Source organism: Protopterus annectens, chromosome 3.part1 (assembly GCF_019279795.1).
Source record: "Protopterus annectens isolate FY-2018-M chromosome 3.part1, PAN1.0, whole genome shotgun sequence".
NCBI lineage: Eukaryota > Metazoa > Chordata > Ceratodontiformes > Protopteridae > Protopterus > Protopterus annectens.
Window position 1 is genome coordinate 106,038,816 of NC_056732.1, and position 15,953 is coordinate 106,054,768.

The 15,953-nt window shown below is 36.2% G+C and overlaps 1 protein-coding gene across 16 annotated transcripts in view; it reads right to left on the reverse strand.

Annotated features, from left to right (window-relative positions):
• Window positions 1-15,953, reverse strand: part of DTNA (dystrobrevin alpha) — a 1,617,970-nt gene that overhangs the window by 728,476 nt on the left and 873,541 nt on the right. For all 16 annotated transcript variants that reach the window (XM_044066623.1, XM_044066631.1, XM_044066627.1 and 13 more), the window contains one exon: window positions 12,616-12,701. In XM_044066623.1, coding sequence (XP_043922558.1) covers window positions 12,616-12,701 — 86 coding nt within the window. The remainder of the gene's footprint in view (window positions 1-12,615; window positions 12,702-15,953) is intronic.

Below are 15,953 nucleotides of genomic sequence, written 5' to 3' on the forward strand. Positions count from 1 at the left end.
TATATATACTTTTTTTATATTGTAAGCACTACTTGTCTTTCAGTTTCTGGTATAACTACAGGCTCAACAGATTGTTGAAAGAAAGTCCTTCTATAATGCACAGCTTATAAACAAAGGGGTTGTATCTAGATCTAAAGATGTCATTGTCCCCCTTTTCTCAGCCTACACTAGACCAATCATTAAATATAATGCTCCCTTTGGCATGTATCTGTCCAAACACATGCAACAACTGGAATGCCCACTGTGATACTTTAGTAAAGGATACAAGGCCTAAACAACATGTCCTACATAGACTGACTGAAAGCCTTGTCACTATATTCATTATCCAATAGACTACTAAGAGGTGACCTGTGTCTGGAATACAAGGTATCTTCCAACCCAACCCACTACTCATGGATTTACTGCACATCAGTTAAGTCAAATGGCATGAAAAATACTTGTTCACAGGATCTAAACCTCTTCTGAAATATCAGTAGAACAGATATATTTCGCAGAGGATACCGCTGCTACAGAACAGACTGAACATCCACATAAAACAGTTCTTCCCTGTCCATTTTCAAATGCAAATTAGATCTACAGATGGGAAACAGAAAATTCACCCCAAGACTCCCCCCATACCACTAATGGAAAGATTCAGATCCTAGATGCTTTATGGGTTTCCTCAAACTATCTGTGGCATGATCCCAGTAAGTCTTACTAGGGGTAATATATGATTATCAACCATGGGATGAGTAAGGCCAATTTATATCCAAATGGGATAGATTATTTTTAGCACAAAAATGGAAACTGTCTAGGTTTAAAATGGCCCACAAAGGCAGTTAGACTAGTACTTGCCTATGATCCTATGGAAAAAAAACACTCATTAAGTCATACTTTAGGATTAACAGTAAGTTACAGACTGAGATCAGTCAGCATCAATGGCAACTATCTTGCAAACCCTGATCAGCCACAATAAACACAGAGTAAAGATTAAATAAGACCACACTTCCAAAGCCCACAGAATGTTTTAACTTCCTTTATATTAAATCCAAATAATGTTCCATGGAGTAATTAAAGTGGCAGTACAAACCAATGTGATACCAAAGTGGCAAGTGAAGAAAATGGAAGAGAAAAGCATAGAGCCTAAGTTGCTCAGAAGCATCCATAAGCAACAAGCATGGCTGCTGAGTATCCAAACCAGAGTGGACATGAGATCTAGAGCACAAGCATGGCTGCTGAGTATCTAAACTATAGTGAACATGATATCTAGAACACATGCCTGGCTGCTGAGTATCCAAACCAGAATGAACATGAGATCCAGAACACAAGTATGGCTGCTGATTATCCAAACCAAAGTGAACACAAAATTCAGAGCAGAAGCAAGGCTGCTGAATATCCAAACTAGAGTGAATATGAGATCCAGAAAAGAAATCTAGTTGGATGTTCAATATGGAATGAGAGCCAGAAGCAAGTTCATTCAAGGTGTGCCTTAAAAAAACAGATGATGTTTAAATATTAGCAAATGTAGCTGCACATATGAAATAAAGAGAAGTCCAAAAAAGGTTTATAGCAGTTGTAGAGAACTGCGACAAAACACCATCTTGGTCCTTTCTCCTCATTCTCCAGACAATACAGCAAATGCACTGTAACAAACTAAAAGCAGGGGTACTTGTAAGATATCTTATCACATTGCTCTTTATTTAGCTTGTGTACCACTACCTTCCTTTGCTTGGAATAATAATTTTAACTTTGACTTAGTATACGTCCCTAATAATTCTAACTACAAATTTGACTGTATGAAAAATTTACACCTTTATTTTCTCCATGTGCATGCTTGGAGTTTATTTTATTTTGTTATATAAATATCCATCTTTCTGACCGAATTTGCTAAGTACAGTTCTGAATACTCAATATCTGCATCTTTCCATACCTGTTACTATTTAAAGTTTCCACATACATTTCTTTAACACTGTAGCTTCTACAATAACTTATATCATGTAGTAAAACTGTCAATATTTTTGCCTTCCATCTCTGGTCATGGCTATAAGGGGCATTTTAGGATCAGATCACTAACTTGAGAAACAAATAAGCCAAAAATCAATCTGAGAAATACATAAAGAAACAAAGAATACTATAATATACAAGCAAAATTTAAAATATATGGGAACCCAATTATCTGTCCGGGCAAGTTCATAAGTTCTGTCAGATCTTTTAACACTGGATATAAAGCACCGAATTTTCCATATGTCAGCATATCCAGTTAGTGAGACATCCAGTATCAAAAATAATGCTAATGAATGCATCCAATGTGTTTTGCAGGGGGAGGTTGCATTCTCCTCCACCACAATCCAGGAGCTCCATGCTCCACCTCTTATGTCTAAATACACTAATGATGAGTTTGCACCACTAAAGAGTTAAGAGAAGAAGTGATCTGTACAAACTCTTCCTTCTACTATGTCAGACCTGTGGTGTAAACATCTTTTCTGTGGTCCAGAATGCCTGAGTTCAAATATGGTCAAGAAGTTAGAGGAGACAACAAGTGGGGGAAGTGGAGTTATGAGCCAATGTCTTCTCTTCACTTCTAAGGGAAGTGTGTGCAAGCATGTTGGAGGGTGCTGCTAACCAAGGACAAAAGCACTAGTGATGACACCAGAACCATGTTGACAGTAACTGACTGCACTGTAAGTTGTATGGGTAATAGAGAGGCATATCAAAATGTAGGTAGGAGATGGATGCCCACCTTGTGACATAAGCCCAGCATGTCAGAGATGGTTATGTTTAAGTAAAAAAAAATGCAGCTGGCCACAGTACGATGGCCTTGGTATCTTTACTTTGCTCCTTGGTCATGGATTTGCTCAGAGCCTTATGGCTAAAAGGGTCTTTCAATCTAGAGAGATGAGAGCCATCTGGTGAAGGGACATAATATGCCCCCTATAAACTGTTGTATTGGATAAAGAAGCAGCTATGGGATGCCATGGAACTGAATTCAGTGGTAGCTGGCCAAAACAAAATATTTTACTTACACTTTGAGGCTGTACTACCTCAAACATACTAGAAGTAAAGATCAGTGGTGCCAGGAACCCAGTGGCAGATTAAGAGTACCTTGGGCTCTAGGCAGTATTCAGTCCATGGGACCCCACATAAAGTATTTCAAGTTTGACAGAAATGTATGCTAACCACAGTAAGGTATATAGTTACCCTCCATGAAATGAACAATAGTTTTGCAATTCCAGATTAATGACTGTTTAAAATGAGCATATGACAAGACGAACAGTTACTTTCATATACAGATGGCTTCCACCCCTACCCAACATTCAGAGACACTTTGTTACTTAATTACATAATATACATTAGACTGTAATAAAACTAATGGCCCACATTCATGTATTTCATGTTTGTTTCATACAAACACAAAGTCGACACACTAAAGTATTCCAACTTACTTCCCACAAATGCACCCTAAACCTTTAAAGTCAGAAAAAGCAGCATTTACAATTAGAAGATGACAAGAGGGTAACTTACATTTAATCACAGACAATTCATTCACCCACATCCACCCAACAGATATAGCTACTTTGTTAATGGAGTACACCTCAGACATTTGATTGTGATAAAAACAATGGTTATTGTAATATATTTCAAATTTATTTCACAGTAACCACAATTAAGTATTACAACTTAACTTCACACAAATGTACATTAGTCCAGCAAACCCATCTTAATAATCATTTAAAATGAGAACATGACAAGTGGATAAAATGTTTTCTTTCATGGCCACCCACCCACACCCACCAGTTATAGCCACTGTGTTGACTGTGCTCAACTTAGTTAAGTGGCTATGCATGACAGACACACAATTGCATATCCACTTAGCTTCACCCAAACAGTAGTCAAAGTAAAGTACTAAAATGTGCTTTACAAAAATTGCATTAGTACTTTAAAGCCAGAATGACCAAACAGCAGCAGTTAGTCATTTTCTTCTACAGACAGCCCTGAATCCATCAATTATAGCTTTTGTTGTCTGTGTACACCTCAGATGTCTGACTGTAATAAAAATAAAACAAAATAAAATAATAGCTGCATAATGTATGTCAAATGGCTTTATAAATCATACAGTCATAATTCTCATTCTTTTAGCATAAGGGGCAGGGACAATGCCAAAAATAATGGGGAAGCAAAGGACAAAAACTGGGGATAGTTAATGAGGGGACAAAGGCCCAAAATCATGTACAGATTTTAAATATTGCTCTTATATACTTAGAAAGTTACTATAAAAGGTGTGACATTACTATACATTTTCTAAAGGATATGAACTTTAGAACCCAAATGTCTGTCTTTATTTATAGATGATAATCTTCAGCCCTTTGCCAGAAAAAAACATAAATGTCACAAGGAACAGACCACAAATATGAGACAATATCAGGATCATTCTGCAAAATCAGGGACAACTAAAAGCTATGTACACAGCTGCTTACCAGAATGCACACCCTGCAGCAAAGTACTCTTGCAGCTTTCAACTTCTTGGCACAAGAATCAGGGGAAAACCAAAATAACTGGAGGACAAAAACACTAAATCAGATTTTAAATACTGTTCTTAGAAAGCTGCTATAATAGGGTTTGCAACAGAGTCCATTTTCTGAATGATATGAAGTTTTAAACACAAATATCTGTTATTATTTATGGATTGTAATCCGCAACAGTTTGGTAGAACCCCACAATTTTATTTATGAAAAACAGACAGGGTTGTCTCCAAGTATTTTGAAATTGTATTTTAAGATCCCACATCTGTTCCACATCTTCACTGGTGACCCATTTCCTGCAGTCATCCATGGAACACCACTCCTCAAATTGTGAACTAGATGGACATGTTTTTGCAATGCATCATGCTTTGTGCGTCAAGTACACTTTAAACAGTATCACCAATTGTGATGCATTTTTCACATCTGTACAATGCTGAAAGTTCATGTGATAGAGCTCATACTTTGCAGCACAGACATGCGGATAATAAACATCAGCAGATAAGGGAAATACATTTCCTGGGTATTTTATGACCCTACTCAAATGCTTCATTCTCCTTTATCCCTTGTGCTATACAAAGTTCATGCTATCATAAAGTAAATGGAAGTTGAATGTTATGTAATATTTGTAGCAAAAGAAGAGCATCAGTTTATTACTGTCCACCACATGTAATGATTCTAGACAAGTCAACCCAATTATCACTCAACAAAGATCAAGAAGTCCTCTTTCATACCTAGCCTGCCTCCTTGCCCCACAAAAAGACAGCTACCTTTTGTATACCCCTTTAATGTTAGATTGAGCTGCTAGGCATAAAATCACCCTCAAGGGTAGCTAACCTAGTACTTACCTATGAACAACTGAGAAAACATGTTGAAGGTAATTACAGTTTGCATTCAACTTCCATTTATTCTATGATAATAAGTAATATATTTCAACTTGCTTCTGTCAGACATGTATGTACTTGACCTGCCCCCAAATCTCAGTCACCTAAGCCCTTCTGTGTGCATGCACATCTGATATTTGCTTTTGAGGAAAGGAAAAAAAAACTAATGAGCACATTATTATATTTTACCATTTTACACACAGATAGTGTAATGCCCCTAAACAAGCCTTATAATGATCATGAAACAGTGTACGCCTCTGCCTTGTGCTTTCATAGGTAAGTGTTAGGCACAGGGTCCAAGAGACCACTATAGAGCCTAACACAGTTTCTTAATTGCCGCAGACCAAGGTTTTGTCAAGTGACCTGTTTGGAATCACACAACAGGCAAACAGAGGCTGATGGAATTAAACATTAGAGTACAGAAAGTAGTTCATTAACAGCTCATCATGTTAATCCTCCGCACTAACTGCCTCTCTAAAGTCAAAATCCTTCAAGCCTGAAATGATACAGTACTCTAAGGACACAGCCTGCTACTCTATTCCCACCAAAAAGTTAGGTTCCTTCTGTGTACCTCATCGATAGAAGATTAGGATGAAAGTGAAAAATAAATTACCTCAGTAATATATTTCACTTTGGTTCTACCAGACTTACACATGCAGGATGCCTCCATATTCCTTCCCCCAAAACACCTGCTTTGTATACTTTCGATGCTAGACTCGGATGAAAATGAAGGAATAAATGTAAACTGCAACACCTTTCAACATGTTTTTGTCAGGTGTTCATAGGTAAGAACTACGTTAGCTACCCTTGAGGGACATTTTACTGCTAGCCAGTTTCCCTTCAAAAGGTGAGAATCAAGATCTGTACCTTGTGTATGTGAAGCAAACACCTTAACCATTATACTAGCCCTCAACAAAAGAATATTTTCACTAGCCATCTACATGTCTCCTTGCCCCTAGTACCAAGATGTTACCATTTTTTTCTGTATCTAGTTTTGATATCAGATTGTGAGGAAAGTAAAGACAATAATGAACAAAGTAATACATTTCAGTCTTGCTCACAGATAGTGTGGTGCCACTAAACAAGCCATGCAACAATAATTAAACAGCTATCATGTCTACCCTGTGCATTCAGAAACAGCCTTCCTACCCATACAAAGCTACACAGCTTCTCTGTACCCTCCTAACACTAGATTGTAATAATCTGAAAGAACAAATGGTCACATTATTATTATATTCAGCTTGTTACTCTCAGATATACACATATATATCTATATCTATATATATATATATATATATATATATATATATATATATATATATATATATAAACATGCTTACTCATCCCTCCCACAAAGCAGATTAACTTATTGTGTACTCCTTCAATGTTATGCTGGGTTGAAAATGAAAGAACAAATAACCACAGTAATTTACTCCACCTAGTTGCTGTCAGTAACAGCATGCATTTTTGAACCCTACCCCAGCAGGTTAACTTCTGTGTACCCTTCTGGTGTTCCACCAAGGCTAGCAGTGATCTGTCCTCCCCACCCAAAAGTATTTTTTAATGTAACATTATGATCCGGCATGCCTCCTGACCCTTCCCGCAAAAGACAACTACAGACTGTGCACTTCTCTGATGTTATACTGGGATTGAAATGAAATAATAAAATACATTAATATATTCCAGCTTGTCTGACATTTTACACAAATCATGTCTCTTGATCTGTACCCAAAATTAGCCACCTTATGTGTAGCTCCCTAAAGTTAGATTTGGATGAAAGTGAAAGGATCAATTGCCATCATAATGCACATCAATTTGGTGCTCAGATACACACACTGTCACCAACAAACCAAACAATGATCTTCTGTTCTTTTTTTAAATAAATAAATAAAAACAGATAACAGTAATTATTTTATTTATTTATTTTAGTTACACTTTGTTGACAATACGCCACAGTGGTGCAGTGGTTAGTATTGTCACCTTACAGCAATAGGTTCTCCGGTTCGATTCTCAGCTGGAGCCCCTTCTGTGCGGAGCCTGCATGTCCTCCCTTAGGTTGACTGAATTTTAAAAGACATGCAGGTAGGTGTGTGAGTGCATGTGTGCCTTCTGTGAAGGTTGGGCACCATGCTGACAACTCAACACAGTAAAAATCCACTGCCAATCAATAGCGGATCTGCTGTGGTGACCCGTAACTGGGAAAAGACAAAAGACTTTTTTTAGTTACACTTTGTTAACAAGGTAAGTCTCACTTGGCCAATGGCTATGACTCTTCACCTTTCCAAAAAAGACAGACACCTATTGCATAGTGCTCCGATGTTAGACTGGGATGAAAAAGAAAAAAATAAATAAACAAATAACAACGGTAATGTGCTGCTGACAAACACATTGCAAACTGCATGCCTGCTGATTATGAGCTCCAAAAGATATGTACCATACAGTTCTTCCAGGTTGTGCCTGAAAAAGGTCCATAATGCTCAGTGCTCTACCCTGCTTAAAAATATACATGTTCACCAGTTAAGGATAATAACAAGAATATACTACTGCAAAAATTAAAACAATAGTGAAAAGCAGATGGCCCCTTAAATGTGGATTTTTATTTTGTTAACTAAAGTAGCAAGAACAATGCACAGAAACAGTAGCCTTTGGTATCATAGCATCGCCTTAGTCTAGCCTGGAAGACTTAATAGTGTCCTTTGTGGGCTGTTGTGATTTGGATAAAGAAAGCTGGGGCACAGACTCCCACACTGAGTTGTGTGGGGGTGTAGCCCCCCCCCCACTTACTTTGGGTATATATTGTCTTCAGGAAAGAGTTAGTCATTGGTGTTGTAAGCATGCATGTCCATGCTTTAAAATGTATTGTTATGAAGCTTTTGGTGAAATATAATATAATACCAAACTAGGTGGGGGGGGGGGGGGCTATGCCCTCAAACTATATATATTAACTCCAGGACCGCACTACAGTGGGAAAAGGGGATATACCTTTTACTTGCCTTACAGTACTCTATACAGTGCCAGTACTTCACTTCAGTGAAATGACATTTGGTAAAATGAGTTTTCAGTAATTTGAGCTTTCAGCGATTTGGTCAGAGTGAATTCAAATTCAGTGAAATGAGTTTTCAATGAAACAAAGTAGACTCATATATATATCTATATATATATATATATATGTAAATATATATTTATATATACATATACATATATATATATATATATATATACATACATTTATATATATATATATATACATATATATATATATATATATATATATATATATATACGTATATATATATATATATATATATATATATATATATATATATATATATATATATATATATATATATATATATATATATATAAAATAACTATATATAAATATATATATATATATATATATATATATATATACCATAACGTGCAAGTTTACTTAAGGATAAAATCTGAAATTATATACTTTAGGGAAATATTTAGCAAACTAAGAATGAATGAAGACAGACACTAATGTCATTGCATTTATTGTTTTTCTTTTGGCATTTTTTTTCTTTTTGTAACATAATTGTTTGGAAAAAAAAATATTACTAAACACATAAAGTTGAGTTTAATAAAAATACTTCTTGAAGCCCTATTCTTCATCAAACAAGTACCAAAGGAGCTATAATATCCATTTCAGCTACCACTAATTGAGGCAGTATGAATCTTAGTTTAATCCTTAACTCAAAGACTGTGCAACAAGGGTGCAGCCTCCCAGTCCTATGCATGCCATCTCTGACAGCATCATCAAACCAGAATATGTACCCGAGTCTGTGGGGTGTAGGCACTCCAAAGTACTGAAATCCTCCATCACCAAGGAGTCTGATGAGTCACTACTATTCTTGCTGCTTACAAGCAAGCAGTGATGTCACACCCACAAATATGGAGACACTCACTTGCACCTTTACTTTTTTTTTTAAACTGTATTCAAATTTTAGGGGCACTACATATTACAAATGGAGTGATGTATATTATTCTGAAATGAAGGAAAAGGTGGAGGCATGATGTTTTCTAATTTTGGGGGGGCACAGCCCTGTAGAACTATATCATGAGCTGATATATTCTACACATTACAGAGAGAATGATGTCTCTTACTCTGAAATAAAGGAATAGGTGGAGGCATGATGTGTGGCCAGTTGTGATACCACCGTTGCTAGAATGGCCAATAAGCAACTTACCAAAGAGCATGACTGACTGAATGATGTGATGCAGTCATCTATTCAATGGGTTATGCAAGTGTTAATATTCAAGTGGGTAAGTTTCTCAGTAATAACAGAGTATGAGTTGGGATCAAAGGCTTTAGTTAAATTATGGGAAGTAAGTTGGACAGCTTGACCATTATCTCAAAAATGTCTACAAAATTCAGGGGATATAACTTACCTTTTACAAAGCCAATTTGGTTTGACTTCAAGTAATGTATGCTGCCAATGTCATTACATACAAGTACTGTAATAATAGATTCTGTTACTTTACAGGTGATATTGATAAAACTAACAGGGCTGGCTACATTGCTAGAGCTTCCAGTTTAACCAATTGTGGTACTTACATATTATATGATTAATGAACTAACAAAAATTATGTCTATATCTGAACTGTTTTGAATGTTTAGCCACCTGTTCTAATGCTAACTGATCAATTGCAAAGACCGTTAGCTTCACTGTTTGTAACTTATGTTAATGCATCTATTATGTCTTGTCTATGTTATTTTTTCTGTGGAGCTTTTCTTCCCGGGTCTCCGCTGAAAATGGACATGTTATCCAGTTGGACTATCCCGGTTAACAAATGTAAAGTAAAATAAAATAAAATAAAATAAATAAATATATACTCTAACCCCCCCCCCCCCACATTCAAAAAAAACTATTGTCAGTTTATCTGAAGATCTTTCCTACTACTCGCAGATTATCTTGTGTACCTATTAAAAATGTAAAATACAACAATGTATACCATCCACAGTACATGAATTCCAGTCTCTGACACACAGTAGAAGTAAGAGCTCTGTTTTTAATGCTGGGTTCGCTATGTCATACAGACCAGAGTAAATCGTTATGAGTCACTAGTGCTCAGCAGGATTCTGCAGATAGGATCACTGTTAACAAAAATCAATACCCTAGATCTAGTGCCTGTTAAATCTCCTCTTTGTAGACTCTACTTTGCTATTTTACATACAAATGTAATGTCCTGCGGCCTTTAATTGCTAAACTTTGTTTGCTTATTTATGTTCATTTTTACTGGCTGCTGAAGACACAACATGAGCCCAAATAGCTGTGGCAAAGCAAGTATTAGTTTGCTTTTCCACATCCAGACATGGTCCATAGTGTCCACTTATTTGTCCATCATTTTGTTCTCTGTAATAGATTAACTATTTTCTGGAACTGTTTCCACGGCACAATTATAATGAATAAGGTCTGGCTAATATATTAAAATTAAGAAGTACAAAGTAAAATGACTACATTATGTTTAAATGACACAAATGTTAATGGAAATCATGTGACAACAACACTGCACAAACACCAAGTTTCATTCACACTGATTTCTCTAAACATGTTACAGAATTTCTATATACAATGAATGACATTTTCCTGAAGAAATGAAAACAGAGAGCAAAATCCATATTGTTTTAACAGTGCTGGCATGAGTCCTTTTTCTCGGAATTAATGCCCATATCACTGAATCAGGATCAAGGGATCCTAAAATACCTATAGAGTTTTACAAATGTTACTACAAAATGATACATTCTATTCATCAGTGACTCCCATCCGCAACCAAGCACTTTCATAAATTTTTCCATGATGTTTGTTTGAGGTTAAAACAGCAACTAAGACCCAAGGTTCTAACAAGATAAATGACTTGAAAGGTTACTTCCTATATGGTAACTTGAGTCTACAAAAGACATCAAGAAGAACAGACTCCAACATCAACATTCACTGTCTTTTCATTTTCATACCTGATGTGCTTTTATTGTCAGAAATGTAAATTTTGCCTCAGTGACTAATACAGACTGCATGAATTAACTAAGCTAACAAAATCATTTGACATAACTTGATAGTATTCCTAGTTGGTCACCTGAAAAGGGACACTTGGTTCATTGGGGTTACCCACCTAACAAATAACTAAAGTTAAAAAAATAATTATGTAAAATAAAATCTATAATACTGTCACTGTCATAGTAAACCATGAGTAATCCATGGCAAAAAGCACTTATTTTACAGCTCGTATGTGGTGGGTGAGCACACTGCGTGCACAACAAATTAAATACTATTATTGCAATATAATTTAAAACATGACATAGTTACATACTTGTAGGAGAACTAATGTACACTGTTAGGACTTATAAGCACTGTTGTGAATGTCTTTGAAGTTCTTTCCTTATCTGCTGCCTGCATTCTTCCTGCACTCGCATCATGAGGCCCTCATCTTTTACAATTATATATGGATGTACTAGATATTCAAGTTTACTGCTGGTTGTCAGTGGTGGACACAGACATAGAACACATAGTGACTATGCGGCTAAGACAAGTTTATTTGCTGGTTCCAGACTGCAGTCTCCTAGAGATCAACTTGCATGCAGGGGGATTACAACTGTGTAATCTAGGCAGAGGAGGTGTAGTTTACCCTACCACAATTAAGTCAGGCATCCAAGGAAACAAGGAAGGTTATACTGGTCAAGCTATCGCACAAGTAATTACAGCAAACTGATATTTATTTATATATATATATATATATATATATATATATATATATATATATATATATATATATATATATATATATATATATATATCCCTTCATTGACTTAACTCAGGCAGTCTACAATGAGTAGAAGACATTTATTTAAAAACTTGTTAACTGTGTAGGTAAATCAATCTTTCAAGGAACATTTTCAGGCATGATCTGTATCACAAAAGCAAAGGTAAAATCAACAGAGGTAGACACGTTAGCACAGAGTGTCATTTGGAGGTGGAGGAAACTAGAGCATCTGCAGTTAATTGCTACAAGTCTGTGATCAAATGTTTATGGTTAACAGTGTGCAAACATATTACAATGGACATGTCGATTAGACTAGTAGTAATGAAAGAATATGGATTCTCAATCTGGCAAGATCTGACAGAAAATCAGCCCTATGCACAGACAATCTGGCAGTTGGCTCATCAACAGTTACATGAAAAGAACAATGTTAATAATGTTTGACTTTTACTTACATCTCAATTTGTCTAGGATTTTTCCTCCGCAGAGAGTGGCTAATGCCATTTTCACAGCAAAAACTGGGATTTTACCATGGCCTTCCCTAAGTAAAGAAAAAAACAAGAAACAAGTCATTTCTGTGCTTTGAGTTCAGTATTTGCTGCTTTGTCCTAGCGGTGGTATTTGTTATGATAGAAAGTGAATATCTGGCTGCAAAAACTGCAGAAAGAGGCTATAGAGGCTTATCAATTCTGTCCATTGTGCAGTTGAAGTATCCAGTGTTACTACTGTTATCCCCTTAACACACTGCCCTCCTGAAGCACCTGACCAGCTTGAACATTCTACACTAATAAATTCAATGGCTCTCTCATACTTTGCTGCAAAGTACATCCATATTTAACACACTAATAAATGTATTCCTTGAGTTTTTACACACATTAGACATGGCGTGGAAGCTAAAGACTCACCTTTATTCCTGACTGGGTATGCCTGTATATTAGCTACAAAGACAAGCTACAATAATAATTGGATATGAAGCTTTCTGCCTTCATGTTACATATACTTTCCTTGCAACAGCACTCTATGATAGCTCTTCTTGAATTTCTCAGAGACTGTAGTTTACCTTGAAATATTATTTCAGTATGTGCATTTCCCCAAATGTATTAATTTCCCATGTTCCATCATCATCTTGCAATCCACCAATCTCTACAAATACTTTTCCTTTCATGTGATAAACTCCTAAATTACACATACGTATACGCTTACTATAAGGGTAGTCCATTAGAGATGATTTACACAGCCGTAATGCAATGTACAACTCGTACCTCAAATGCAGTCAGAGCGCCCTGTCTTTGAAAATGAAAAGTGGACAACAGGATGGCAAAAGTCCGTCATAGGAGTGCTTTAAATAATATGCTTTGATGTGAAAATATGCATCTGATATGCATCTGTTCAAGCACAGAGAGGAGCAACCAGATGTAAAAAATGACATTCCAGATATATATCTTTCAAATGTCCCATATTCTGAGGATAATAAAAAGGTCTGTGATACATTCAATTTTCAGATATTTATGCAAAAAATCTATCACTAGCAATAATGAATCATACTGATTCTCAACAAAATGTCTTATACATGTAAAACAGTACATTACTTTGTAAGTTTGAGAACTAAAATTTTCAGAAGATGCTCCACACTTGCCTCTTTATTCTATATTTTGAGCTAAACTGCTTTGTATCCAAGACACTGAATTTGGCAGTTATGACTTAAAGGCCTTTGAAACATGGTGAGAAAAGAAATGTAGCCAGCAGAACTAATTTAGATGGTGAGGTATTTCTAGTTCATCATCAAATTAGCTTGCAGGGATGCCTGCTCTTATCAAACCCAAGCAAGAGAGATCATAGAACTCATGCTGAGATAACAGAGGTTCCCAAGAACCATGAAAGAAGACTGGAAACAAAGGTACCCACAACTCAGACACCAAAGGCAGCTACAGAAAGATAAAAACAGACTTTGAAAAAAGAGTCAGAATGAATTTTATCCATGTGTTCCCTCAGCAATGCTAGAAGTAGTGTAAGAGAAGAAAGAAAGGAAAGAATCTGAACATAAAACTTTTTCAACATTGGGACAATACAACTCAACCAAAGCTGTATGGGACAAATAAATGGAAAAATAACAGATCTGTATTACAAAGAACTGTGAAAGTGATGTTCTTCGGGAAAAGTAATTACTTCCCAGTCATAGTTTTGAACAGTCCATAGCCAAGCATATCATTTTGCACAACTGGTACATCAAATGATAAGAAACACAAATAAACAAGCAATGCTCCTTTGCAAAGAAAAGCATTTGGCCTCTATTTTTTTTCTCTGTGGGCAAAAACATTCTCGGGAAAAGGAAAGGTTGGCAGTTTAATGCACATGACCAAGGGAAAGCGTTACTAATGAGCTTTAATATGTAGTCATCATGGGTTTGATTCCCTCAGTATCCATCTATGTACTGTGTTACACTGAGCTAGTCACTTCAAGAAGACAGAAGTCAGAAGATACACTTATAGCTGGTGAGTTTATTTGTTAGTAAATAAGTAAAATAAAAAAGGCTAAATGGACATTAGCACACAAATATTCTTGTAAAAAAGCAGCCACATATTGGGTTGTCATTACATGCTACTAAGTTACATCACATTATGTATGGGTGTTACCTTTAATGGGTTGCATTTCATGAGCCTTACATTATTCAGGTTTCTAGTGTAAAGCTGTTGATGTGACTATACCTCAAATCTCTGTTTTTTTTTCACTGTAGGCCATCCATGAACATTCCCCACAAAGATGTAGATATTGTACATAGTACCAGAAGAAAAGTGAAACAAATGCATGGCATTGGTGTGATATATTCATGCATTAGTCATATGGGTTTCTTAAAGAGATAAGGGGCTATCATGCATATCATAATTCTCCTCTGTTAAAGCATTAAATATATAATTATTTGTAAAACAAATGCAATGCATACTACATAGTGCAGTTTCACATGTTACATATAGGCATGTCATAAAACATGCACATAAACTCCAGATTTGTCAAAAAACACTACTAATCAATAATTGCAGCTATATTACATGGCTTTATCATCATTTGTGAAATTTTGCCATGTTTTAAAATAATGCAGTCTGCAAGGAAATGTAACAATCCTTCCATATCTGGTTCTTTTTTAATTCATAGGCACATAAGGTCACATTTAGTCAAGTCATCTTAGCAAGTAATGAATAATCAGTCTTTGCTAAGTTCTGCTGATAGTATTAATTCTCAGAATAGTTTTGGAACATACTCCACATCCTCATGAATTGCCATTTCCTGTGGTTTTCTCATTATGTCTTACAGTGTATTATGCTCCGCCTGATATGCTTTATCAAGTTAACCAAACTGACGTCATTTTTTTCTGTAGAAATGCCATCCACTTCTCCTATGTTAATGACTTTCCTTTGTTTTGGCAGTCCAGGATTTAGGAGTTGCAGCTGTCTTTACCACAATAACTTCTTATTGCTCTTATTGTCTTTCTGTAGTATTTTGCAGCCTCATTACTGCTCCCTATAAGCTGCGGTGGTACAGCAGTAGCGTTGTTGTCTCACAGCAAGAGGTTCTCCTGTTCGATTCTCAGCTAGAGTGCCTTCTGTGTGGAGTCTGCATGTCCTCCCCGCGGTCAAGTGGCCTCTGAAAGACATGCATGAATGGGCGTGCCTTCGCTGAAGGTTGGTCATCGGGCTGGCAACTCAGCACCATAAAAATCGACTGCCAGTCATTAGCGGACTAGAGTTCTGCTGTGGCGACCCTTAACCGGGAAAAGCCGAAAAGACAAACATTACTG